The 27,733-nt window shown below is 38.0% G+C and overlaps 2 protein-coding genes and 1 long non-coding RNA gene across 3 annotated transcripts; 2 read left to right on the forward strand and 1 right to left on the reverse strand.

The window, feature by feature from the left end:
* The first annotated feature begins 513 nt into the window (after positions 1 to 513).
* Positions 514 to 13,633, forward strand: LOC131335233 (coiled-coil domain-containing protein SCD2-like). The gene is made up of 17 exons (XM_058370496.1): positions 514 to 1,101; positions 2,698 to 2,870; positions 4,575 to 4,650; positions 4,775 to 4,816; positions 4,948 to 5,010; positions 6,849 to 6,898; positions 6,978 to 7,005; positions 7,294 to 7,368; positions 7,465 to 7,575; positions 7,664 to 7,724; positions 8,513 to 8,626; positions 8,751 to 8,872; positions 9,113 to 9,182; positions 10,853 to 10,894; positions 11,274 to 11,314; positions 12,523 to 12,649; positions 13,217 to 13,633. The coding sequence occupies exons 1-17, from the start codon at positions 763 to 765 to the stop codon at positions 13,354 to 13,356; spliced, it is 1,674 nt and encodes a 557-aa protein (XP_058226479.1). The 5' UTR covers positions 514 to 762; the 3' UTR covers positions 13,357 to 13,633.
* Positions 13,634 to 22,968: 9,335 nt separating this feature from the next.
* LOC131335234 (serine carboxypeptidase-like 45) lies at positions 22,969 to 27,173 on the forward strand. Its single transcript, XM_058370497.1, has 10 exons — positions 22,969 to 23,684; positions 24,374 to 24,475; positions 24,595 to 24,690; positions 25,091 to 25,183; positions 25,289 to 25,368; positions 25,465 to 25,746; positions 25,841 to 25,968; positions 26,248 to 26,340; positions 26,454 to 26,571; positions 26,831 to 27,173. Exons 1-10 carry the CDS (start codon positions 23,438 to 23,440, stop codon positions 26,978 to 26,980), a joined length of 1,389 nt encoding a protein of 462 aa, XP_058226480.1. The 5' UTR covers positions 22,969 to 23,437; the 3' UTR covers positions 26,981 to 27,173.
* On the reverse strand, positions 25,348 to 27,550 carry LOC131335235 (uncharacterized). Its single transcript, XR_009202468.1, has 2 exons — positions 27,440 to 27,550; positions 25,348 to 25,834 (listed from the first exon to the last, which is right to left on the reverse strand). It is a non-coding gene; the product is annotated as an uncharacterized LOC131335235 (long non-coding RNA).
* Between the last annotated feature and the right edge of the window lie 183 nt (positions 27,551 to 27,733).

Raw genomic sequence — 27,733 nt, forward strand, 5'->3', positions numbered from 1 at the left:
TTTTTTGTGTTTGTCCTTATTCAAAAAAGATTCGCGTTTGTTAATTTCATGTCAATTTTTTGTGGATTGTTAATTCGTCTTGATGAGAGAAATCGAAAAAATAATTTTTTTTTACTTTTACTCAGATATTTTGAAAATAACTTACTTTTCAAGAAAAAAAGTCAAAAAATTGGCATTTTTGGCTTAAAAGTGGATATTTTTCAAAAGTATTTGAGTAAAATTAAAAAAAATTTACTTAGACGAATCAATAATACACTAAAAAAATTGGCTCAAGACTAAAATTGAATAAGAACAAAACGCGCTAAGAGAAAAAGTGCTTAGCGAAATGAGGTCCAAGTCAGTTCTTTTATTTTGTTTCTCTTCATTCAATTTTAGTTTGCGTTTTCTAGTCTGGAGCCATTTTTTTTGTTATTAATTCCTCTAAATAAAAAATAAAAAATTATCATTCAAATTAAAAAAATCAAAAAATAAGCGGAAAAATCTCTGTCTTTTAACGACTTCCGTCACCCCTCCCTCTATTTTCTTCCCACTTTCCGTTCCTTTCCTTTCCTCAAATTTCACTCCCCGCGAAACACGTCGTCACCGCCACCTCCCTCCGTCTCCCGGTGTCGTTTCGTTCAAACCTCTCCGATCCTCCCAATTTTCTCTCTCATCCCGATCTCCCCCGTCTCTCTCTCTCTCCGACAATTCTCTTCCCAAGAATCTAGCCCCGAAAAAATCCAACCACATAGTCACACATAAACTCAACTACTATATATACAAATGGATCGGCGGAGGACGGGGAGCCCGGTGTACACGCGCCAGTGGAGCGGCAGCAGCACCGGATCATCCTCGCCGGCCATGTCGCCGGCGCACCCCGGAGCGCGGCTGCCGCCGTCGAGCGGATTCTCCACCATCAAGCGGACTCAGAACGTCGCAGCCAAGGCCGCCGCGCAGCGCCTGGCGCAAGTCATGGCCTCGCAGGCGGCCGACGAGGACGACGACGACGACGATCTGGGGTTCCGGAGGCCGGCCCCGGCTTCTGGAAGCAGTTTTAATCGGAGTAGCAACGGCGGACCCGCTGTCTCGATTGCTAGGCCTACTAGATCTCCGTCACCCGCGGTAATTTTATCGAAACACTCCACCACTACACCTGTCTGCCTACGTGGCATTGCATGATTGTTACGTATTTCTCAGTATTAGATGTTACCTAATCGGTGTTAGTTAGTGGACGAGTTTATAATCCATTGCAGAGTCAACTTGTGATTAGAACTCGTTAAAAAAATTTTCAACCTGATCATTGGTAGTTCACGAGTTAAGTCTGATTGTCTGATGAAGTATCTGTTTAGCCTCGGTTGATCAAATTGAAATTGGATATAATTCCGAGTTACGTGATGCAACAAATTTGATTCTTAATTGTGTTGTTCCGCGTGTGGAAGTTACTATATTTAACCGTGATAGTCTAAATTTAAGAAATAAAAATGGGCAGAAGTACAGATGGAACCCCCATGTTCTACCTCTCAGTTAAACGGGTGGCGACAGTTAGCAAGAGTAGTAAAATTTGACTTAACAAATTCATTCTAGCAGCTCCATTGAGAACTCTAATACGACTAATTAGCTCAGCAACATTTTAACAAGTGAACCAAAACCCTCCACTATTCACTATAGATTGCCTTGGACAGCAGGGAAGTCGCTTGGATTTCTGTGGTTTTGAGTTCTACTTATTAAACAGTATTAGGCATGGAGAGATTATTAGTTAGTGGACAAGTTTTGAATCGATTGTAGAGTCAACTCGTGATTACCAGTTCAAAAAATTTGTCAATCTGATCTTTCGCAGACAACTTAAGTCTGATTGTCTGATGGAGTATCTGATTATCTTCGTTTGCATCGAATTGAATTTGGATAGAATTCGAGTAAAGGGGTGTAAAATTCCTCACTAAAACCTGTTAGGAAGTTTGATTTTAGTTTTGTTGTTCTTCATGTAGAGCTTACATTATTTAATCAGTACTAGGTGATGAGAGTTTTTAAGTTAGTGGTTGAGTTTTTAATCCATTACCAAGTCAACTCGTGATTACTATTTCAAAAAATTTGACAACCTGATCATTGGCAATTTATTTCTGATTGTCTGATGAAGTATCTGATTATCATCGTTTGCATCAAATTGATCTGAATAGAGTTCCGAGTTAGGCGATGTAAAGTATCAGAGCTAAACTTGTTTGCAAGTTTGATTTGTATTGTGTTCCTCATGTAGAAGTTACCTTATGTAACTGCGGTAGTCTAAATTTAGGAATCAAAATGGACAAAAGTACAAGTGGAACCCCTATCTTATCTCCCTCTGTTAAGTGAGAGCCAGACAACTACAGTTAGCAATTATGTTAGATTTTACTCAAAAAATTCGTCCTACCAGCTCCATTTAGCAACCCAAGTATAACAAACATTTTAACATTTGACCCAAATCCCTCCATTATCACATTGGAGTCTTTGACCTAAAACCCTCCGCTATCGACTCTGGATGCCTTAGACTATTATTACCTTGCAGTGGAGTCAAGCTTGGGTATTCTACATTAAGAAGACTAATTCCAGTTACAAATTCATTTTCGTTTAGTTGGCTATCCATGATTGCATTTCTTGAGTACAGATATTGCTTAATACTAGAATAGGGAAGACTAGTTTAACTTGTTATAGTTTTGAAGGCTAATTTATTTTTGCTGTATGTAGTTAGGTCGGAACTTTATGGAGCATACCCCGGCAGTTCGTTCTACTTCAGCTGGAAGACCGTCAATGTCAGTTCGTTCAACAACAACATTAGTGCCACGTAGTCAAGTGCCGCTGAGAACGCCGGTCTCCATTCCACCAATAGAACCTCCTAGTGCCAGACTAAGGGAAACGAGGTCTGAAGGTTTTTTTTTTTTTTCCTTCACTTTTTTTCGTCGATGATGATCGGTAAATGTAGTTTTTAGGTATAAAACTAGAATTGCTTTTCTATTGTTGGTTGTTATCGGTGGAGAATGGCTTTATTTCTTTGAAGATTCAAACTCAAGCTGTTCTTGCACACTTTGCGGATATTTACCCGTATTATAACTTACTTGTGGAGGCGCTTTATGGCCTTTTGGAAAAAGCAATGAACCTGACAACCTACCGATGTACGATTACATGTCTCACAGCTTGCTCTTTTTCTTTTCTTTTTTTGGGGTTCATTTGGTGTGTTTTCTTCGGTCCATCGTGAATTATATGGAATCTCCTCTCCTTCACTTGGACATAAATGAAGCTAATCATGCTAAGCATTTTGTACAGATTTTCTTTTGTGTTATGCTATATGGACTCTTGTTAATGTTACAAGTACTTGGGGTTGCAAATGAACCAAGTAGTTCGCGAACTGTTCAATGCTTAGCTCGGTAAGGGCCCCGTTCAAGTTCGATTTGCTACTAAACGAACCAAACCCAAGTCTCATTAGGCTCGTTCTATAAATGAGCTAAGCCCAAAGCTAAGACTATTCGGTTCAATTAGGCTCGCGAACCTTAAATCAAAATGCAAATAATAATTTTCTGAGGATTATTCACAGATAATATTTTAGTGGGGTATATATGCTCTGTTATAGGGATCTCGTAAAAGCTTTTTGTTGATCAAGTTCTTGATGGATTTTATTTTTAAATTTTTTTTGGCTTATATTAGGTAATGTCTATGTACCACGATAAAATAAAAATGATCAAATTCGAGCCTCAATTTGGTGAGTTTGAGTTTGAGTCTTACAAGCTTTGAAGACTTTAAACGAGCTGAACTCATGCCTGAATTTGGCTCGATTCGGTTTGTTGAACTCAAGTGAACCGCAAGCTAACAAAAATTTAGACGAGCCGAACTCAAGCCAAACGGTTATTTTATCTAGCCAGGCCAGGGTGTTTAAATAAAAGCCGTTACATAATGAAAATTTGGACCTCCGATACTGTTATTTACTTACCTATCGGCCGATACGGTCCGATAGCAGCTTATATTTGGCTCTACGACCAAAACCGTTACGTTTCCTGATACCAAAATTTAAAAACCTGAGCCAGGCCGAGCTTGACAGGGTTCAACTCGATTCGGCTTGTTTGTACCCCTACGAAGTACTTGTGTTGGACACTCAACTCTTGGGCAAAAGTATGGAACACTTTGATGTGTAATAGTGCTCCCAATAACTTTAATTCTAGTTTATCCCAGTGATTATGCAGAACCCTAAAAATATGAGTGAAATGATCTATTGCACAGTGAAGCCACTTCCCTGACGCCGAAAACCAAACCCGAGGTCATGTAACATAGCTTTTGCGTACAATTGATCTGTAGAGTCCACTCACTCGAATGTTGACATAGTGTTAAAACTCTACAGTAAAGATTTGGTCTTTTTAGATGTTGGGTCAATTGCTTGCAGTTGTCAATCCCTTTATTGTTGTTGATTACTTGATTTCTGATGCTCAATGTTGGACCCAGATTTGAACTCTTCGCGACGGTGTATGTATATTTTTGATGTGATTTTTTTTTTTGAGGGGCAGAATTAGAAAATTTCACTTGGAAGGGTATATTAGCAGTTCCCTTGATAGTTCCTGTATTTGAAAATATTGTAGGTTTACGTCTGATGCTGGACCTATTGACATGAAAGATACAGGAAATCTGCGGGAGGCTTCTGCGCTTAGAGATGAAGTATGAACAGTAATCTTGGGTTGGTTTGAATGAGACTCCAATAGAGCAGCTTACTTCTTTTTTTTTTTTTGTAACTTAATCTTAAATCCAATTAACTCCATGCTGACATATGCTCGAATTGCAGCTTGAAATGCTACAGGAGGAAAATGAAGTTGTCCTTGATAAGGTGAGTTTCCTCAATGCCTACCTTCAAAGCTGCGAATAAACAATGGAACGAATGAGCACAATAAGTTAATTAAGTTGTGCTGATATAAGTAGTTTGATTTGTCTCAAGTTATGCCTGAATTTGCTCTGCAGCTTCGGCATGCAGAAGAAAAGCGTGAAGAAGCTGAGGCCAGAGCCAAGGAGCTTGAGAAACAGGTACTCAATCTCAATTAGTTGGTAATCTTCATTCTTTCATAGTATGGCTTCCTGCATATATCGGCTAAATAAGGTTTCCATATAGAGGAGATGGTTCTTTTTTAGGTTCTCTTTTCTCTTGATTAAACATGTTGGCTGCCTTTATGGGGAGATAAGAGGTTTAGACAAATCTGTGGAGTTGCCATGTCTATGTTTGACACTGATGCTTTGTAGATGCACCTAGACACCTGCTTAGCATCCCATGGACATCCTTTGTTAAAAAAGTTAGTAGATCTTATTGTTTCTAAAACTATTCTGGTGCATAAGATGCTTGCCCAATTACATGACCTACTTAACTCACGCACATTACCAGGAGCCATGACTTGTTGGAAATGAGATGAGCAAACTCTGAAATTTGCAACCTAGTTATGTTGTACAAAATGATTTGGTCTGCAGCCAGCACATCTCAATTGTGCAATGGGTACTCTTGGCTAAAGGACTAAGAGTATAATTGGAGAAACAAGAGCATAGTAGCTGAAAATTAAAATTCTGAACAAATTTAGTTAGGTTAATATGTGTCATGGATTCTTACTTAAAGGATTGTTGAAGTGTAGTTGCTGTTGCCATAGGCTAACAGTCATGTTGGCTACTTCCACTTTTTGTGCATCTCTGTGAACCAGTAAACGTCACAAAGAGATACAAACCATTTGTCAACCTTTGTTCTCCTCTTTGTGGTACTACTAATACTGAGCTTTGGACCGTTATCATGTTCTTAGACACGCTTGTCCCACGATAATGCCTTCCAAATTAGAGCATGGACACTCCAAAATTCTCACACGGCCTTAGAAGTAGGAGTTGGGGCCTTGCAGATCAAGTCTCCACCCCAGGTGTGTTTCTATGTATCTATCACCACACCTTGTTACCGGGACGCTCATGCAGGGAATATTAGCGACTTGTCCCTCATAGCCGCTCTAAGCCATCCAAGCTTGGTCTATGAAGTCGATATTTTCCACCTATTTCAAATTAGTGTTAAATTAGCTACTTTGGCATGGTATTGGAGATAAGCTTTCGGATTTTGGGGGTTGTATTCTTTATTTGGTTTTATGTTTTTCTCTTTTTATTTGTGTTGCAATTCACTTTGTTTCATTGTGATCCCTACGTAGTATTTGTTTACTTCTCCACGTGTGAGTGGGTGTTGCTCGTGCCACCTTTCGGTCATTTCAGATATCAGCTCACCCACCGCTTATCCCACAGGACCCACACTAATAAAATAACATTGCAACACCTGTATATGATTCCTTTGGACCTTCCAATCCATTGCAAATTTAGCTTTGGTGCCTCCAGAGTTTGAGAATGTTTAGTTGTGTTATAAGAATATAGACATACAAGTAGTTTTTTCTGGATGTCCCAGTCCTTGCTGTGACAATATCTTACTTTTATGGGTAATTGTATGCATTCCATTACCTTATCATGTCATGTCTGTGCTCTTATTTGGGAGAACATTTCATCCTATGGATATTTCCATTTTCTTGTGGTATTTTAAGTACGTCATTTTGGTATAATATCTTTCTAGATCAGCCTGCCCATGCTATCAACTGGGAACTGTGCCAGCAGAACGAATGAATATCAACTGTTATCTGTTATTGTTTGAACTATCTAAAATTATTTTCAGATCACCAGTAACCTCTTAGCCAATTGAACCCATTATTCTGTTTTCTAAACTGGGGGCTAAGTAATGGAATACTTTACTACCATATCTCCCTCCTGAACACAGTGCTATATATCGTTTTTTGCATTTTACAGCGTTGGCTATGATGTTAGGTATTTCATCTTTCACTATTCAAATTCTGAACATATAGGTTGCTTCTCTTGGGGAAGGTGTATCGCTGGAAGCTAAATTGTTGAGCAGGTAAACTCCGAATTGTTTCACCTGTGTTATACCTTTAAATAATGTTCTCCGTATGACGTGCTATGTAACTTATTTGCAGGAAGGAAGCGGCATTGCGTCAAAGAGAGGTGAGTATGAGCGCCATAATAAATAGTTGATAATGATTGCCCCCTTTTTATTGTTGCTCAGGTGCTAGTGCTCTGGGGATGACTTAAGCAAACAAGGACTTGTTGATAGGAGCCATGTTTTTCAAATTTTTTTGTTCCAATTATTCAAATTGTAGATTTGGTTACCCACTATGATGTGATGTGGTGGGAATCTCTTATGATAATCACCAGGGAGTCTTTGTTGTTTGCTTTGTGCTGGATGTTATTATTTGTCATAGGCTGCCGTTAACATTACGTTTCTTTTGACAGGCTGCCCTTAAAGCTGCAAAACAAACGAAGGATGGCCGAGAGGAGGAAATTGCTTCCCTTCGTGTGGAAATTGAGGTATTGTAAGCCAGTTGTTAAGTCATTCAATAATAAATCTCGTTTTAATACATACTGTTGATCCTTTTTTTGCCTTTTTCGATTTGTGTGGATCAGAACTTAAAGGATGATACTGCAAGTGCTGTAGAACAGCTCCAAGAGGCAGAATCTGAAGCAAAAGCTCTTCGTACGATGACGCAGAGAATGATTTTGACTCATGAGGAGATGGTTGTCTTTCAGAGCTGTAACAAGATTTATGACTAGATCTCTGAAGATTCCCTTTTAACTGGAATCTACTTTTTGGTTCTATGTGTAGGAGGAGGTTGTTTTGAAGAGGTGTTGGCTTGCCCGCTACTGGGGCTTGGCTGTACAACATGGTAATGTACTTGCTAATTGCTATTATTACTTTAACTATTTCTGTGTGTGTGTGTGTCAATACTTGCTATTATTGTGAAAGAGTGGGAAATTATTGTGTTTTCTTTTAGTAATTGAGCAAGTTAGTAAAACCAAGCAAAGTATGTTTAAAAGGGGCACGTCATCTAGAAATTTGGAAAGATGAGAGCCATCCTTGGAAAGAACTACTCCCTCCGTCCCAATTTCTTGGTCCTCTACAGTTTTACATGCAATTTTCAGTTGCTTATATCTCTCAATGTATATTGTTTTTTATGTTTTTGAAAATATTGTTTTATAGAAATAATTGAAATCTATTAAATAAGATCCATATTGCATATTTTAAACAATATACATTGAGAGATATAGGCCATTGAAAATTACTCGTAAAACCGTAGAGAACCAAGAAGTTGGGACGGAGGGATTAAACACAACTAAGCAAAAAGCATAAAAGAGTGGCATATTATCTGTTTCGTCAGTTGGATTTTCATGTCTTGTAGTGAATGAAAAATCGGTGCCATTTTAAAAATTTCTCTCATTTTTTCGATCTTCTAATCTATTTGTTCGGTTTATAGAGGGTACATATCATATGAAGCATGATTTTGTGAAGCAATGAGTTGTTAGACACCACTCTATTTTTATCAAATTAAGTTAATTCCCAGATTTGCTTGTATCCCATTGTTCTGGTATTACCTTTAAATGAGTGGCCAACTTCTGTAGTGATTCCATCACCTTATATTTGTATTCTTTCAATTTTTGCTTGCCTACTCTACAGGCATATGTGCAGATATAGCAGTCTCAAAGCATGAGCACTGGTCATCTTTAGCACCTCTTCCCTTTGAACTTGTTGTTTCTGCTGGACAAAAAGCCAAGGAGTCTTGGAAGAATGGCAAGTCCTCACTTTGCAATCAATTTCAGGGATTTTTTTTTCCTTTTTTTTTTTTTTGCTTTAGGTGTTTGCATCTCTATGTTTGCCTTACCTAAGATTTCTCTTTCTTTATAAAAAGGAGCAGGAAATGATGATTCGGATAGGAGGAGCAAAGTTGTTCGAGATCTGAATGACCTAACCGGTGAAGGAAATATCGAAAGTATGCTTTCAGTTGAAATGGGCTTAAGGGAACTAGCTTCCTTGAAGGTTTTTCCTGATGTCTGCTACTTTATTTCTTAGTTCAATATAGTTGTTTCTGTTTTTCATTTGCATTTTCTCTTCCAAACCTATGAAATAAAGCGTAAATTACTGGAAGTATTTGCTCATCAGGGTGGTTATTGATTTCTTTTTTACAATAGAAAATTTGACTCATTTTCGTGGTTCACTTTTCGACATCTTTGATGTTATCGCGTCCTTAATAAGGATTTTTTTTTATATGTTTTTAAGGTTGAAGATTCTGTAGTGCTTGCATTTGCCCAATCTCGACGTCCAAACTTCGTTCAGCAATTCTCCTCAGGTACTACCAATTGTCCTTCTTTTGCCATTTTTGGATGTTCTATTTGATCTTATCGATAAGAAAGTGTTACATGGTCTTGGGTGGAACTCAACTCCAGAAGCTAGCTCTTGAAGTGAGGGTTCCCTCACGCTTATATACTTCATATTACTTTGATACCCAGGCGATGGGGGACTTCCCTTCACAACCTCCCTCACACGCAGCGTGCTCACTCAACAGCAGCACATGCTACGTGCAGGGCAAAGACACGCTCCCTACCCATCTCTGATACCTAGCTCGGATACCAATGGGTTGTGAATGGTTCGGTTTGACCGGCTTATTCCAGTTTCCGGTTTGAACTCCAAGCATGAGAAACACGAGACTTGGTAGCACACAAATCTGGTTTGAACTCCAAGCATAAGATCCACAAGAATTGTAAACACCTTGTAGCACACTGCGAGAACAAAACCAGTAGAATTAAGCAATAAAGAACAAAACCAGTAGAACAAACACCTTGTAGTTTATTTTATTTTTTTAGGTGAATTAAGCAATAAAGAACAAAACCAGTAGAACAAACACCTTGTAGTTTATTTTATTTTATTTTTTTAGGTGCTTCTTTAACCTTTTAACTTTAACCTACTGTTCTAGCAAAGTTTTACCTCTTAAAATACTGTTAAGTGTTATTCATATCTATATACAAAATTTTTTTTGGGTGCAACGGAATGGATATCTATATAATTATTTGATACATATATATACTCCCTCTATCTCGTAAAGTAAGTCCCTTACAAAATTAAGTGCAATTTTCAAGCTTAAAAATAATGTACTTACTGAAAGATTTTTTTGTGCATTATAGATCTTGTTTGATAGTTTTCGATGAGTTCTTTTGAACGGTGCAAAAAAATAAAAAATTACTTCAATGGATACATTATTTTTAGGTTTGAAAATTGCACGTAATTTCATAGGGGACTAACTTTATGGGACAGAGGGAGTGTGTATATAGGGGCCGGTTTTCCTCACACAAAAGTTGACACACACATATATGGTCCGGTCCGGTTTATTCCGGTTTGGAAGGTGACAAACCGGACCAAACCAATTTTTTTGGTTTGGTTTTTACAAAACCAATTACCTCTAGAAAAACCAAACCAAACCAAACCAAACCGGTGGTTTGGTCTTGGTTATTGGTTTTTTACTTTCACCCCTAGGACTCATACCATGTTACATGGTCTTGAGTAGAACTCAATCCCAAAAGCTAGCTCTTGAATGAGGATGCCCTCACGTTTATATACTTCGTATTATTTTGGTACCCAGGCGATGGGGGACGTCGATTCACAGAAAGAAATGTGCGCTTATACAAAAACAATTTTCAGCCTGGTTTTGCCATATTCAAAGGTCATAAGTTACCGCCTCATTAGTCTTCATAGTGGCTTTACTTTTGGGTTCCTATTAACTTGTCTCTTTGAATAGGCATGCTGAAACTATTTTATTTCTCTGTTAAACTACACTCTATCTTTTCCAAAACCAAATATTGCAGCTGTAGCTTCTATTTGGTACTGTTTTTGACATGTTACAAATATAGATCTTCCAGCTGTTAGCAATTTGGTCATTTCATATAAAGCTGAGAGTGAATTCTATCTGTATAGAAAGTATATGTTATGTACTAAACTCGTCATTCGATTTCCATTTTGTTGCAGATCCCAAAGCATCGGCCGATCCTAAATTTATGGAGGCGTTTGGTAATAATGACTTTCTAATTGCTGTTATGATAGATATTGCAGATGCAATAAATGTATTATATTATTTATCACCTATATCCTGGCTCAGAATTGGTTTGTTCTCTTCTTAATTCGTTCTCTTTTTGGTTCTCTTTTAGCCTTTTCGGCTAGAGGCAGTTTAAATGGGTGTAACTTACTTGGTAGTTTAGGTAATGCCATTGTTATTCCATCTTGCTGGTGTCACTGATAGAACACACAATCAAAGGCCGTGTATCTGAATATGCAGTGCCTTTGTTTGTTCTCTTGATGGTGTCTGGAGAGAGTTTGCATCTCGTTTTTGTTAAAGAAAATAAACAATTGATTGATTTACTAATTTCAGCTTTAATATTCTTGGTTGCAGAACTAAGTTCGGACGAGTTGGAAGATGTTCTTTTCAAGCAGGTCGGTTGCTTGCTTCTCTCTGTTTGTTGTTATGTCAGGCTCTAACGTTCATGACCTTTTCCTGGTGATGCGTTAGTGTCCTGCATGCTGAAGGGATGATTTTACATCTCGGAAGAATCTTCGGAGCTTTCCACTGCATTTTTTTATCACATAGGAAGTTGAAAAATTAAGAGGGTGATGAACACTGTTGACCATCATGCCATTGGCTACAGCAAACAGGGAGACTAATATAGTTGGCAACTGGCCAATGGTGGTACAAGAGCTATCTTTTTATACCAGATATACGTGCCCTATCTAATATAATGACCTAACATTAAGAGTTCAATTAATATGGATAACGTTCTGCAGGGCCACATCCAAGTAGTTCGGGTGCCAAGTTTCACTGATTTTTGGTAGTAGAGGCAGTGAACTCTAGTCCTTTATCATTTGTGACAACCATGAGATTCAACAGGCAAATGGGCCCACGCATAAACCTTTTATTTCCCTCTTTTTTTTCCTTTTTCTGGCTATTGTAAGTTTTATTAACTCTCCTCCCTATAGAGCTGATTGGAGAAGTTATAACGTTCAATTTTATTTAGGCTTTTCTAATTAATTTTGGAATTGTGGTGTAAGTTATCTGGTCTGCTTCAGAAAGTTGGTCCACTGAGCAAGGTTCTGAAAACCGTACCGGCTAGAGTACCGGTTTTCTTACTAGTACGGTACATATCGGTACCGGGTACCGTTTCGGATTGATCGCTATTAGTGTTATTTTCCTACCTAAATGAATTTATAGTATAATATACACTTTTTAAAACAATAAAAAATAAAAAATATTCCGGTATTTGTCCAGTACCGCCCGGTATTTGCCCGGTACCGTCCGGTATTGTCCTGTAGTTGAAGAAAAAAATAAATTTAAAAGTAGTCCGGTATTATCCGATATTGGCTGGTACTAACCGGTCCGGTATCTCCGGTACCATCCGGTATTTGAGCCGGAACGGAATTAGAGGTGTAGGGTACCGGATATGGACAATACCGGTACGTACCGGCCGGTACGGTACGGGATTCATAACCTTGCCACTGAGATCTTCATGCATGGTGCTATGTTTGGACTTCAGAGTTACTAGTGTGCACTGTGCATCTTTTGAGGAGTTACTTTATTGAGTATTATCTGTTTTGAAGTCATGAATATGATAATTCATCGTCTTTCCAATTTTACGTGGTATGTGCAGGCTTGGCTTACATACTTTTGGCGAAGAGCCAAAGCTCATGGTGTAGAAGAGGATATTGCAGAAGAGCAACTTCAGTTCTGGATGAGCCGTGTTGGGCAGTCTCCGACATCACATGATGCTGTTGATGGTAGTTCTCTTTTCCTCTTCATGTAGGATCTACTTTCTCATAGTATGACGTGATAAAATCCTCCCACCACTTGGGGCTTGCTCTCCACAAAATAAAATGGAAAACATAAATCAATTGTTGTTCCTCTGTAAAGAGTAGGAATGGTTAATGAGATGAATCACATAAATAAAGCTAGGAACTTGGTAAACAATTGCCTGCTTGATTATACAATAATACTAGAATTGTGTATGATGATGGAAGAAAAGATCCTCTCAACTTCAGATGTAAAAATACTCTACTTGGTGACTAAGAATTTGAGGTTTTCTGAAATCATCCGTTGTCAATGATCATGTGTGCACATGTTTTTGTTTTTTGGAAAATGGGGTGCAACCGTGCAACCTATATTAAAGATGGGTAAAAAATAGCTATACAAAACCTTACATACATTAGAACTACCCAAAGTCTGAAAAACAAAATGAAGTATTGGTTTTAGGTTAAGGATCCTTAGCCACTGGAAAGAAACTGCATAAGATATGGACTAATCACAAATGATTTTGTTTAAAAATAAACCAATCTTGCTCTTTGCAGTTGATCGAGGATTGACAGAGCTGAGGAAACTGGGAATAGAACAGCAACTGTGGGAAGCATCCCGCAAGGAAATTGATCAGACGTCTTCAGCCTCAGTTGCTAATACTAAAGTTGCTGCTGAATTAGAGACGTCTCCATGATTGATGCGGGCGTTGTTTGTTGTATCTTTTCGTCTCTCTCTCTCTCTCTCAATTTTTTCCTATACAATTTTCGTCCTCATTAGGATAGCATTTTCATTCGAAGCCGTGTGGCCACATTGTTTCTGTTCTTTTTGCCTTTGCATACAAGAGAATTGGAGTCGATTTGGATTGTGCAGGAAGTTTGAGGGAAGGTGTAGTTAAGGCTGTTGATAGATTGGATTTTGTAAAACCAAATAAAACGTCATATATGCAATGTTGAATGAAATTTTGTGTTAAATACTTTGCAATTATATTTGTTCTCCTATCGATCGTCTGCAGACTGTAAATTTGGTACATATGGGGAACGAGCAATCAACCCATCGTTGAGTCATCCAAATTTATTGGGATCTCTGCTAAACCGGGCTCCTGTCAAGTCCTCGATCCTCCAGTTTGGTTTAGATTTGCCGTCACAGGTCCTGATTGGTGATTGAAATCGCGTGTTTTAGATTTTTAGGTGTCGTAAGGAAGTATGTCGTTATACAAAATTAGCCTGATCGGACACAGATAACTTATGTCAACAGTTCCCATTTGTATTCACTTATGTCGTTACCAAATGTGAATTGTTGACATAATAAGCTATTGATGTTCAATTGAGCTAGGATATACTTTTTGCGAGATCTAAAATAGAAATTGATTTCATAGTTATGAGCATGAAAAAATTGGATCAAAAGTATTTGGGTAAAAGTAAAAAAAAAAAATTACGAAAAAAGGCATTGATGCTCCTACTCTTTCCAGCATGTTCAAAAGTATTTGGACAATATCTTAGGTATGTTCAAAAGTATTTGGGTAAAAGTAAAAAAAAAAAAAAATTGCTTTTTCTAATTTCTCTCGTCGAGACGAATCAATAGAGGTAAAAAAATTTATCACAAAATGAACAAACACAAAAAAAGCCATTGATGCTCTTTACTCTTTCAACATTTCGTTACTGTGGGGAGGCTCGTGTCATTAACTTCAAGACCCAGATGCCATATTTGAACGACGTGATACTTAATTTCTTGCCTCTCCTCAGCTTTATTCAATGAGCAATATCATGTTCAAACTATCTAATATTGAAGTCCTCAGAATTAGCACTATGTTTCTCAGTTTCTAGAGGTACTCAGCTCTTATGTTCTTGTTATCTTTAATAAATTACTGTACATTTCAATTGATTACAAACTTATGGGGACTACTTTGGGGATGAGGAATTAAATTAGGTCTTGATTCTGTTTTAGGAGTTAACACGGTCAAAGCATAAGCAACTACTTCGGTAATTCACTTCGGGTTGCCAGCGAAGACGCCGAAGATATGTTATTTTGGATACATTTTTTTATTCGGTGTGAAGAAATTGAAAAAATTATGCACGAAATTACTTTATCTTTTTGTTCAAAAATTGCAGGTCTTTTTTTAAGGGACACTTATTTAAAGACGGAGTATTACTTATTTTGCTTACACTATGCCGTTCAATGAATAATTAATATTCTCATTAGTCATTTTGATACAATACTAGTCACTTTACAATTTAATTTTCGGTAATCCGTACTAGTAAGCTACTAAGTAACCAATTGGGGCTACCTCAGTTGACTGGAACTCTTGCATCTCATAAGGGAGTTCGAGTCTCCCCACCTGCGTGTGGATGTTCTTCCCTTAGAGGGTTTTTCCCGGACTTATGTATACTACGTACTTCATATCTAATATAAGAATTGTCATTCTTCTCGGTTGAACAAACGACAAAATCTGATTGAGATTCGTATACGATTACTGAAATCTTAACAATTTAAATCCGTTATTTCTACATTTAATTACGACGAGAAACCAAGATTTTTGTTTCATAATCAATCATCAGTGTCATTTTAGTTGAAAATCAATTTCAGCTGCTCCATTTTGAGGATTACAAGCAAAAATAACCTTTTTCTTAAATCAGAACTTTCTATAAGCAATAGGTCCAACTCATGTCAAGCATATGTAGACACTAAAGCATATGTGTTTTAGACATTAAGATTGTATGCATCTATTAGATTTAATATTTTACCTTTTGAAATAGGTATGTTGTACAATATTGTATGCATGCATCTACAATTATGTCTAAATTTCATAAATACATAAGTTGATCAAAAATATCTAGGATTATTTTTTAGTACATTTTTCGTAATATGTATCTACTAGCGAATTGTCTGTGCCTAGGGCACTACCCACCCCAATTGAAATTACCTTTTGAATCTTGTTAATTACTCAAACACTAAATTGGATCCATTCGTGTATGGTATTTGTTCAACTTCTTTAGTGGCACAAAAGAGAACTATTTGAGACATGTAACTTGACATATCATAGCAACTAAACGAACCCCTCTACCAATCTATAGATCCCGACAAATACAATTCCTCTACCTACGGAATCATCGTGGAGCTACGATGATTCCCTTTTTGAGGTGAAAGTCTTCTAATCTAAAAGCAAAATAAAATATAATCTGATATGTCAAAAAAAATAAAGAGTTCTAATTTAAAAGCAGCAAACAAAATACTATTGCAGACCGTAGCTCCACCATGATTCCCTTCCTGAGGTAATTTCTATATGCAATTTGCCAAGGACTTTTTTTGATCGGAATTTGAAAAGGACTTAAACCTTCCATTTCCCCAGTTTATCCGGAGGTAGTTGAATTGTATTTGTCGGGTCTATAGATTGGTAGAGGGGCTTATTTGCTACGATAGGTCAAGTTACATCTCTCAAGTAGTTTTCTTTTGTGCCACTAAGAAGTGGAACAAATACGATACACGAATGCATCAATTTAGTGTTTGAGTCACTAGCAAGATTCAAAAGGTAATTTCAATCAGAGTGGGTAGTGCTATAGGCATGGACAATTCGCTAGTCATAAGATATAGCACTACCAATGAGAGTGGTGGATTTCGAGAGAGAGAGAGGGGTAGGTATTAGCGAGTTTGGAGAATGTTCTATATCTTTCTAGAAGATTCTAGAAGGAAGTTAACGAGTTTTGAAAAATTCTAAAGGATTCTGGAATGTTCTAGAAATCTCTACTACTCCATATGCTAGACTTGTGTGGAGAGTTCTGCCATATTGTGGAGATGTGGAGAAGGAATAATATTTTCTAGCAGGATTAAGAAGGAGAATGTGGGCCATTGGATGAAAATAATCCTAATTGTTCATTGAGGAGGTGGATCGCTATAAAAGGAAAGAATGTGCATAAGTGGTTGTTGGACCAATAAGTGATTAGTTAGCGACATTGGGTCAAGCCAGAATATATGGGAGAGTCCAATGTATGAAATGGCAAAAAAGAAAGAAAGAGAATTTGATAGAGCTAGAGAAGAAATTTCTACCAAATACTTTTTTTCGAAAACACGGTCTGTACCTAAGGTTTAGTGGGGCAACCATTTGTATTGAATTCATTGATTGTTATGCACCTTCCGCGGTTGTAATAATAAGCCATTGTTACGCACATTCTTGAAGGCTGGCTAGTTAGTTTTGTCGCAAGGCAAGAAATCTATGTTCTTCTTCAATCCCTTCACGAAGGAGAAAATAATTCACGCGTTAGAAGCACTCCTGGGCAAGGATTCCACTGAAGCAGAAAAGAGTTTCACGGCATCAATCAATGACAGTGCCGGCCTATATTGGGGTCGTGCAAAGGCGAGGCTGGATTTGCCAAATGAGAAACTTTTTTGTATAACCGGTATACCAAACACTTTGGTATCCCTCCTTCACAAATAATGTGACACGTGGCAAATTGTAATTTATGAGGACTTCAAATATAATTTATCTGGGAGCCTTGTTGTGCAAAAGTAGACGACATCGTTTTGTCTCCTATGCCACATTTAACACCTGTTTGGCCTCCTGTTTTGATTTATGTGCTCCAATTTTTGGGACTCTATAGAGCAGAAATTAGTTTATGAGAGTTTTAGTGATAAAATTTAATTATAATCCTTTACAATAATATGATCAAAATAATAAAATTTTCGCATTGATTCAAACAGATTGAAAATTGAAGCACGTAATTTTTTGGAATATTTATATAGTATTAAAAATATGGTTAAAAATTTAAATACTCCAATTTTCAATCCGTTTGAACCAATACGAAGATTTTATTATTCTGATCATATTATTCTAAAGCGTCATAATTAATTTTGGTCTTTAGGGCTCTCATAATCAAGTTTCTGCTCTATAGGGTCTCAAATAAAGAGTAGATACTTAAATTATAAGAGTCTTATAGACAAAATATAATTACGACCATTTAGAATAATATGATTGAAATAATAAGATTTTCGCACCAGTTCAAACGGATTGAAAATTAGAGTACTTAATTTTTTTACCATATTTTTTTAATAGTACTATATAAATAGTCTAAAAAAAATTATGTGCTACAGTTTTCAATTTGTTTGAATCGGTGCGAAGATCTAATTATTTTGATTATATAATTCTAAAGGGTTATAATTAAATTTTGTTACTAAAACTCTCATAATCAAGTTTCTGCTGCACATGATCCAAAAAATTTAGCACATAACTTAAAACAAAAGGCTAAACCAAAACGACTTCGGTTACTTTTGTGCAATAAGGCTGCACGGAATAAATTACAATTGAAGTCCTCATAAATTACAGTTTGCCTTGTGTCACATTATTTGTGAGGGATACCAAGTATTTGGTATACTGGTTATACAAAAAAGTTTCTCCTAGCAAATTACGAGGGTAACCAATTATGGTTTTAACCTAGTTTGAGTCCATTCTAATTTGTTTCATCGATTTTCAGGATTATTTGTTTTCATCACAAATACTAGTAAACATGTTTTCCTACAATTTCTATAATCAACTTATCATTAATAATACACAAGAATTATTTGATTTCCACTGTATTTTCCATTTCATTTTCATTCCTCTTTGTGCATTTATCAGAATTTATTGAAGTCTTATTCGTTTTGGTACTAGATTGCCTACTTCCATCTGAAGAGATATGATGAGGCCAGGTCTTCCCTAGTCAAAGGGGTGGACCTGGTTTTTAAGTCCAAATTTGATGAACTCATTTTGAAATGTGATGCTGAAAGCCTGGTCCCCCAAGGCCCACTTGCTGGGGAAGGTCATGATGGAGCTGATGAAAACGTGGCTGGTGGGAACCCTCCTGAGGAAGCTGATGAGAATCCTGGCACTGAGGGAGGTAATGAGAATCTTGGTGCTCAGGGAGCTGTTGTTATGTGGAAATGCAAATGCCACTTCGTCTTTTTATTTATAAATATTATGAATAAAATGTTACCAATTGCTTCCTCCGTCTATTTGCTTTTTCTTCAGAAGAATGTCTATTTTCTCGGACAAAAGAAAACATGCCAATTCGCTATTTAAATCTAGTCATATAGTAGTCTGCCACGGTGCCACCGGTTTTTATGGAGGGAGGGGGGCTGCTGTCCCCAAGGGGACAGCAGCGTGCTGCTGCACCCCATTTTGGGGCCCACCCCGGTCTCGCTCCGATGATCTAAATCGTTCACTTTGTAAAGCTCGTCGAGTAGAACAACTATGCAAAAAATCAGCTGAATTGGATATCATTAAGTACCTGATCGGAACCTTTTTATCTTAAAAAGAATGGATCCGAAACACTGGATCAAATCCACTGTAACCCATGGACTGAGAGTTATATGGGCTCCGATCAGGTACTTAATGATATCCAATTAAGCTGATTTTTTGCATAGTTGTTCTACTCGACGAGCTCTACAAAGTGAACGATTCAGATCATCGGAGCGAGACCGGGATGGGCCCCAAAATTGGGACAGCAGCCCCCGCGTCCGGTTTTTATATTGGGCCGGAATATAAATATGGTTCTTCCTTGGACATTGATCTTGTTGTGGAACAAAGCACAAATATGGTTAGAATTTTTCTATGGTACACAAAATCACTTTTTGGTGTATGGTACCTAAAAGTCACTTTAGTGATAACTGGTAAGTATTTCACATTGAGTTGTAAGTATTTTGTAAGGAGCGGTAAGTATTTCACATTGAGTGGTAAGTATTCTAGATGTATAATATTTATCACGCAATATAGAATAGTTACCACTTCAAATGAAATAACTCCACACTGACACACTGACTAGTAAGTACTATGTCATATAGAGTGATAATTAAGTATTTCACATTGAGTGACACTCAATGTGAAATACTTGTCACTTCTTATGAAATACTTACTACTCAATATGAAATACTTACCATTAAAGTGACTTTTTGGGTACTAGGCGCAAAAAAAAAAAAAAAATTTATGTACCATAGATGGACTCCATGTTTTACTCTTGTATTTTACCCACCGCTAGCCTAGAATGCCACCTTTATATATAGCTCTATTTTCTTACATTTTGCTTCTATGTTAAATTTTCTTCTCATTTCTTACGGGATGGGGCAGGTAAACTCGTCCCCCGATCATTCGGGATGAGAATGGAAACACTCAAGAATTACCCGTCGGGGTTCGGGTCGGGTAAAACGTCATATATGCAATGTTGAATGAATTTTTTTGATAAAATACTTTGCAATTATATTTGCTCTTCTATTGATCATCTGCCGACTGTAAATTTGGAACATATGGGGAATGAGCAATCAACCCATCGTTGAGTCATCCAAATTTATTGGATCTCAGTCGGACTAGGCTCCCGTCAAATCCCCAATCCTTCAGTTTGGTTTAGTTTTGCCATCACAGGTCCAGATTGGTGATTGAAACCATGTCCAAAATTGGATCAAACTGGAGGATATCATCCATCTTTCTTTCTTTCTTTCTTTTCTTTTCTTTTTTTTTTTTTTGAGAGAGAGAGAGTCATTGAAGTATCTTAGGAAATGGGTGTCCTTTTCGGAATGATGAAGAATTAGTGAAAAGTGGAAGTTTTATAGATTTGTGAATTGTGATGGGAAGAGTATTTTAGGTCCTAAATGGATGAGAGTGATGTCCATTGAGCACGCGGGCAATAGGTTCAATCCAAGGGAACGAAAGAATAAACTAGGTTCAAGATGTCCTCTAGAGCATTTTCTTTTCGAGAATAAATTATATACACCTGTGGTGGTGAAAATATTTATTTTCTTATTCTCAAATCAATTACATTGCGCCACGTCGTCAATATAGTGATCCTAGTAAATAGAACATGACGACATGGCGCAATGTAATTGATTTAGAGGAAACTAATATTTATACCGGCGGTATAAATAATTTAATCTCTTTTCCCATAAGGAAAGGTAATGGGATTTTTTCCACCATTGTGTAACACAAAACTAAAAGTAATAAAAGTGGCGATTGTTTGAATTTTTGGGTAAATTACCAAAACTATCCCTGAGGTTTTTGCAAATTGTGGATTTCCCTAACGTGAGGGGAAATTTGCAACATTTAGAAACCTTGGGACGGTTTTGGTAGTTTACCCAATGATTTTGTTTAGGAATCCAAAGCAGAGCATGAAATTGCTCACCACCCCACTTCCACCTTTTTTTTTCTTTTGCCTCGTAATTTTCTGTTGTGCACAATGATGGCGGACAGGTTAGGCAAAAAGTTGCATAGATCTTAGATGGATTCTCATGGGTATCTTTTATATCTTTGTATTTCTGCTCTTGTCTACTTCAATTCTTCTACTACAAATTTATGATACACATCTTGAAATTCTGTGGGTTTCAGTTGGCCATTGCCATTGCTCAGGTTCCAAAATCATCAGAAATCCTATTGGTACCGACGGTACCCATAGGGAAAATGCACCGACGGCCACCGGACGGCCGTCTCCGGTCACCGGACGGCCGATCCGAGCCGTCCAAAAATTTTAAAAAATAAAACCGAGTGGCCGTACGCGGGAATCAATGGCATCCGAGGTGTGTAGGGTACTTGATCCGAGTACCCCTTTTTCGTGTATATACACGTATATACAAATATACACGAAAAATGGGTGCTCGGATCAAGTACCCTACACACCTCGGATGCCATTGATTCTCGCGTAAGGCCACTCGGTTTTATTTTTTAAAATTTTTGGACGGCTCGGATCGGCCGTCCGGTGACCGGAGACGGCCGTCCGGTGGCCGTCGGTGCATTTTCCCTATGGGTACCGTCGGTACCCATAGCAGTACTCCAAAATCATATATAGTATCAATCGGTAACCAATCAACTAACTTTGACACGGTCAATTCGGGACAAACGCTAGAAAGTGAACAAATCGAATCATCATCAAAGTAGATGCGAGAAAGGTTCACGAGCAACAAAAAGTAGTAATAATCTAGTCAATGAAAAGGGACCGGAGAGAATCCACGTCTTACTTATTAAAAGAGGTAAAATAAATTGTTTTCTGGCTCCTTCTTTAATGAACTTTCTTGCTTCCATAGTTGTGCATACTCACGAGCTTAGATTGCCTTGAGAAAAATGAGAAAGAAATCACACAATCAGAATTCAGAGCTAAGTACTAGCAAGAGAAGCAACCACCCCACGAGCTGCAGCTGTGCCTGACTCTGCCAGCTCTGGTGAAAAAGAGGGAATATACATAATAGTAGTTCTGTATCTATTCCTTTGGCATTTTTTGCAAGTGGGAAAGGGCCAAGAAAAAAAAATTGGAAAAGTAATCCTCTTTTCTAAAGATGTCTTCTGTTATCTCAGAAGGTAGGTATGGGGGGACCCTGTTTAGAAGCTATGATGGGTATTGTGACTGTGTGGAAACTGGAAAGTGAAGTAGCAAATGCATAGGATAAAAAAAGAAGAAGTAGCAGCAAATGCATGATGATGGCATTCACCAAAAGAAAATGAATGGTGGACCTGGTGAAATGTGTATCTTTCATCTCTTTTTTATAAGCTAGTATGATAAACTTTTGTCACATAAGTCAAAGAGAATGAACTAATATCATGTAAGCAGCCCAAGATCTTGTTATTTCGGTTGGCTGGTGGGTTTGTTTTCCATTTAATTGAACGGAGTTCAATTCTTGAAATCAAGCCGCAAGAAAGTAATTTCTTGTAAATCTCCTAGCCCAGTATGAATGATTTGTCTTTGACCAGAGTTGGTCCGGACACCCTTGACCATTGGGAAAAATATCTCGCAGTACATAAAAATAAACAAAAATTCATCACAAGATTTGACAGTATATGCTGTGATCCACTTTTGGATTGTTTATTTCATTGAAATCCTTACCTAGATCATCCGGAGTATTTTGTTCCTGGAAGGTAATATAAATGAAAAAATAGTACTAGTTGTTTTTCCCTTGGATTGGCTCGAGACATTGGAAAAACAACAAGAAGATTACAAGAACAACAAAAACGTTTGGTTAGAGTTAGAAACATGGACCGTAGGTTTTTCTTCTCTGAGCTTCAAAACCCAATTGCTTCTTCTTCTTTTTTTCAAATTTGGAACGTGATTTCGGTAACCGGATTCATGAGATAGAGTTGTGTTAATGGTGTAGCAACTTTGGCATGTCGAAACAATAGTCCTAGTTGCAAATCCTCAAACTTCTGCGATGATTTTGTTTTGCATCATGAAATTAGGGGAGGTGGGAATAATTTTCTTGGCTGTTTGGAGACACCAACCATAGCGATCATTTTCAAACATTTTCTTGAGAAATGAGAAAGCAATCTTGTAAAGTGACTTTTCTATGGAACATACCCTAGCCCTTTTCTAGGTCAAGCAGTAGAATGGTTACAAGTCTTATCCTGGCTATCCACTTTGTATACAATACACTTGGGAAGACAAAAGCAGTCAAAAGACTGTAGAATTTTTGGAAGTAGAAATTCAGAATTTCCAAAGCAGCTGCTCTCTTCCTTCACTTTCACTACTGAACCAACCCCACTGCTTAATCAACCCATACAGATGCTGGCCAAAAACCCAACTCACCCTTTGTCCATATACTCTCTCTCTCTCTCTCTCTCTCTCTCCACCATTTTTAGTGGCCAGCAAGCAAAAAAAAAGCTAACAATGTAATGATCATAACAAGAAAACAAGAAATGCTACAAATCTTGATGCCCCACACTACCCATATGCTCTCATGCCTTCCGCCGACGAACAACATATATCACCCCTCCTCCCACAGCTTCATTCGATACTGCTTTTTCTTCAACCATCCCCTTCTTCATTCTAAATTGACCCATAATGTATTCACAGACTTGGAAATCCATGGCAATGGCTGTGGTAGTGCTACTTCAGCTTATGACAGCTGAGTCCTCATTGTCTCTGGCAGATAGGATTACTATGTTGCCTGGACAACCCCTTGTGTGGTTCCAACAGTTTTCAGGCTACGTCACTGTTGATGACAAGAAGCAAAAATCTCTCTTCTACTACTTTGTTGAGGCAGAAGTTGATCCTGTCTCAAAGCCTTTGGTTCTTTGGTTGAATGGAGGTTTGAAACTTCTCTCATTTACACACGGATATGTTTTTTTATAGGAGTATTTTTTAACTCACTCGTAAACCTTGCTATGTATTGTAGTGATAGGAGTCGGGACAAAATTTTTTTTTTTTTTTGGGCTAAGTAAAAGGGTAGGATGGGCAACCCGCGTAGTGACCCCCTCAGAGGTGACCATAGGGTCCTTACCCGCTTTGAAATGTTCAGCTGGGAGGTGTTCTTATGAGGTAGCCAGTGAACCGGAGGGAATAAGACGTCAACATAACCCCATAAGGGAGCGAGCTGCACAAGGGTGCCCTCGGCACCCTTGTAGTTGGCTGCAACTACTATCGCAAAAGGGTTCAAACTTGAACTCGTGATCGGGTGGAGAGAGAGAGAGAGAGGGAGTTTCAGCCCGCAACTTTGCCAACTAGGCGACATAGGACATTGATAGAGAAACAACTGCAGCAACTCTGGACGTAGCCCAGAGTTGTTGAAACATCTAACCCTTTATCCCTGAGTGTTTGTGTAATTTGATTTCTTTATTTTGTTCCCTGCATTCATGCTCCTCGTAGTCTTTGTTAGGATTTCAAAAATTCCTAACACCAATGGTTTTAAAAGTAAAGAAGAAACACCAGCTGAAAATTGAAAGTTGTTGATATATCATCAAATGGTTAGTTTGAAAGTGTTTGATTTGCCTATTGCAGGGCCTGGGTGCTCTTCTTTGGGAGTGGGGGCATTCTCTGAAAATGGACCATTTAGACCAAATGGGCTAGTTCTAGTTAGAAATGAGTATAGCTGGAATAAAGGTATGATTCCAAAAACCAAAAGTAGCAAACCGATTTTGCAATTCTCCAGCTTCTCTTGTGCTAGAAACTGTAGAAACTAACAGAAAATCTGATGTTTCTATGTTCATTCGATCGTGCAGAAGCAAATATGTTGTACTTAGAGACACCGGTGGGAGTGGGTTTCTCGTATGCAACTGATTCCTCCTCCTATGAGGCAATTAATGATGAAGTAACTGGTATGTTCCATATCTGCTATTCATTGGACTACATTCACCCATGTCCCTTTTTTCCCTTTGAATAAGGGCTTTTGGAATTCTTCACTAAACCAGAGACACACATCCTACCCATACCTAGTGCCTGCCTTTGACACCATGCTGAACGGTTTTAAGTATAATTCAAGTTACTCAACCACAATCCACAGACGTTAGTCTGTTGAAGTTGGGTGCCCTCACGACGTTAGTCTGTTGAAGTAGGGTGCCCTCACGCTTATATACTTTATATTACTTTGGTACCTAGGTGATGTGGGATTTTGCTTTACAAGTTCATGTTGGAGGTTATACAGCATACATCTTTTGTGGATAGAGGACATACACTTGCAAATTTTCTAAGCCTATGTTTGTGTTTTAATTTCTGAAGCCAGGGATAATCTTGTGTTTTTGCAAAGATGGTTGCTTAAGTTCCCCCAATACTCTCATAGGGATTTTTTCATTACAGGAGAAAGCTATGCAGGTACTTCTGCATCCCACTTCATCTCCTCCTCCTCCAAATCCACAAATCTGCACATCTTCAATTAATCCTTTTTGGTCTTCTTGTTTTCAACTTTGCGTATGGCAGGTCATTACATTCCTCAACTCGCGAAACTCATGATTGAATTCAATCAAAAGGAAAAATTGTTCAATTTGAAAGGAGTTGCTGTAAGTATTTTGTATGCATATGCAATATCTTGAGAAACTTACATAATATTTCTCAAGCAGTGCTTATTTAATCTCGAGCCTTGTTCTAATCTGCAGTTGGGTAATCCGGTTCTTGAATTCGCAACGGACTTCAATTCAAGGGCTGAGTTTTTCTGGTCTCATGGGTTAATATCAGATTCAACATACAAATTGTTCACTTCTGCCTGTAACTACTCTCGCTATGTGAGCGAGTATTACAGAAGCTCACTTTCACCTGTCTGTTCCAAAGTATATGGCCAAGTGACTAGGGAAACCAGTAGATTTGTGGACAACTATGATGTCACACTCGATGTCTGCATTCCATCCGTTCTGTCGCAGTCCAAGTTTATTAGTCCTCCAGTAAGCCTCCCTCCTCCTCAAACACTGATTGCCTTTCCCCCTTCAAACTGATCATTTGTGAGGTGACATATGAATTCCTTAATTTCTCCTGCAGCAAGTTGGTGGTCAGAGGATTGATGTATGCATAGATGATGAAACTGCAAATTATTTAAACAGGCAAGATGTGCAGTCAGCATTTCATGCCCGGCTCGTTGGAGTACGCAGATGGGATGTTTGCAATGAGTAAGTGTGTTATCATTCCTCGTCTTCCTCTTTTAACCGGACTATACACATAATATATCAATTGTTGTTCAACATATGCATGATAAAAGGTATCTTTCTTTTCTTTTTTTCTTTTGGCCTAATACTTTTGAAAGTGTCTTGTCTCGTATTTGCATCTTGTGTTCATGCCTGTGCTTCTAGGGTATCTACAATGAAAGATGAGAATTTTAGTACGAAAATGATCTGCAGCTTGAAAAAACTCTTATCTGGTTTAACTGACTATTTCTTCTATTATCACAGCATTTTGGATTATGAGCAGCTAGATGTGGAGATACCTACCATCTCTTTGGTTGGATACCTTATTAAGTCAGGCATTCGAGTCTTGGTTTACAGGTGAGAGTCGAAACTCAGACACATCTAATCGTCCGTAATAATGTATTAGCTTAATTGAAAGTTTTACGTTGTCTTTTGGAATGCTATGCTAATTTACAAGTTTCTGAAACCAGTGGTGATCAAGATTCTGTCATTCCACTCACCGGGAGCCGCACCTTGGTTCGTGGCCTGGCAAATCAATTGGGATTGAACTCGACTGTACCATATAGAGTTTGGTTTGGTGGACAACAGGTAATCTCTAGAATCAATTTTCCTATCTTAATTTCTCATCAAAGGCCCACCCACTTGCACAAAAATTTCATCTGGATTACAGAGACGAGAAACAAATTTTCAACTCATCAGACAAAAGATGAAACAAATAGTCAGCGAAAAAGGAGAGCTTATGTCTTTCATCCAAGACACGAGCCACAAGCTCTCCAACAGCGAAGCAGACCGAAAACAACGGCACTTGTAAGAAGTCATTTTTCATTTCCATTTTGTTTTGTATCAGGTTGGTGGATGGACTCAAGTTTATGGGAATATCCTCTCTTTTGCCACCATTAGAGGGGCTTCCCATGAAGCTCCTTTCTCACAGCCAGAGAGATCACTTGTGCTATTCAAGTCCTTTTTACAAGGCATGCCTCTACCGGAAATGTTCTAACGCCTTCCTGTTTGATTCCGCTATCTTCAGACTGTGAATTCCCTGTTTGTCAAAGTAGAATTCTATTTGGAAAGAAAAGCAAAAAAAAAATAGTGCATGCAATTTTTTGGTTTCATTGATGTAAATAAATACTGTCTGGATTGGGAATTTTCTTTTAAATACATTCAGAAAAGAACAGCTACGCCTTTCATCAGTATTATTGTCGATAGGTTTCGACTCAAGTCTTTTTACTCATTGGACAAGTTCTAACCGCGCAACATGTCATGACCCGTGCCAGCTGATTACGGGTTGATTCTTAGTCAAACGATCGTGTAGATCAAAGAGTTAAAACTCGCACTACAAGAGCTGGAGCCTGGAAGCTTGCAAGTTGATTAAGCTTAAAATGGAGATAATAAGTAAGATAACCAACTACGTACATACCAAATAATATGCAAAGAAGGGCCGTCAAAGATAACTGACCTTATTATTATGAAAGCCTCAGCCAATATTACGAAGGAGAGGACAAAGGAGAGGAGAGAGGATCAGAGAGCTTGGTTTTGAGAGAGAGAGAGGGCAAACCAAAAACCTGCCTCTATTAAGACTGACGCGTCCTTTTTATAGAGGACTCTACAGGAAATGAAATACAAATTAAAGTGAAATTACAACCAAAATGTGTGGAAATACATGTTGGGTACACGCTGGGCCCCATCGTCACGAGTATTCCCACCGAAAGCTGGCTGTGTAATTATCACCACTCCTTTATTGAGTGACTCC

Source organism: Rhododendron vialii, chromosome 8a (genome assembly GCF_030253575.1).
Source record: "Rhododendron vialii isolate Sample 1 chromosome 8a, ASM3025357v1".
Lineage (NCBI taxonomy): Eukaryota > Viridiplantae > Streptophyta > Magnoliopsida > Ericales > Ericaceae > Rhododendron > Rhododendron vialii.

What these genes read in the sequence shown, in the direction of transcription:
- LOC131335233 (XM_058370496.1), top strand. Translation starts at nt 763, where the DNA reads ATGGATCGGCGGAGGACGGGGAGCCCGGTGTACACGCGCCAGTGGAGC. An exon ending in GCCAGACTAAGGGAAACGAG is followed by an intron (nt 2,871 to 4,574) that starts GTCTGAAGGTTT and finishes AAAATATTGTAG; the next exon opens with GTTTACGTCTGATGCTGGAC. An exon ending in CCCTTCGTGTGGAAATTGAG is followed by an intron (nt 7,369 to 7,464) that starts GTATTGTAAGCC and finishes TGTGTGGATCAG; the next exon opens with AACTTAAAGGATGATACTGC.
- LOC131335234 (XM_058370497.1), top strand. Translation starts at nt 23,438, where the DNA reads ATGTATTCACAGACTTGGAAATCCATGGCAATGGCTGTGGTAGTGCTA. An exon ending in AATTAATGATGAAGTAACTG is followed by an intron (nt 24,691 to 25,090) that starts GTATGTTCCATA and finishes TAATTTCTGAAG; the next exon opens with CCAGGGATAATCTTGTGTTT. An exon ending in TTTGGTTTGGTGGACAACAG is followed by an intron (nt 26,572 to 26,830) that starts GTAATCTCTAGA and finishes GTTTTGTATCAG; the next exon opens with GTTGGTGGATGGACTCAAGT.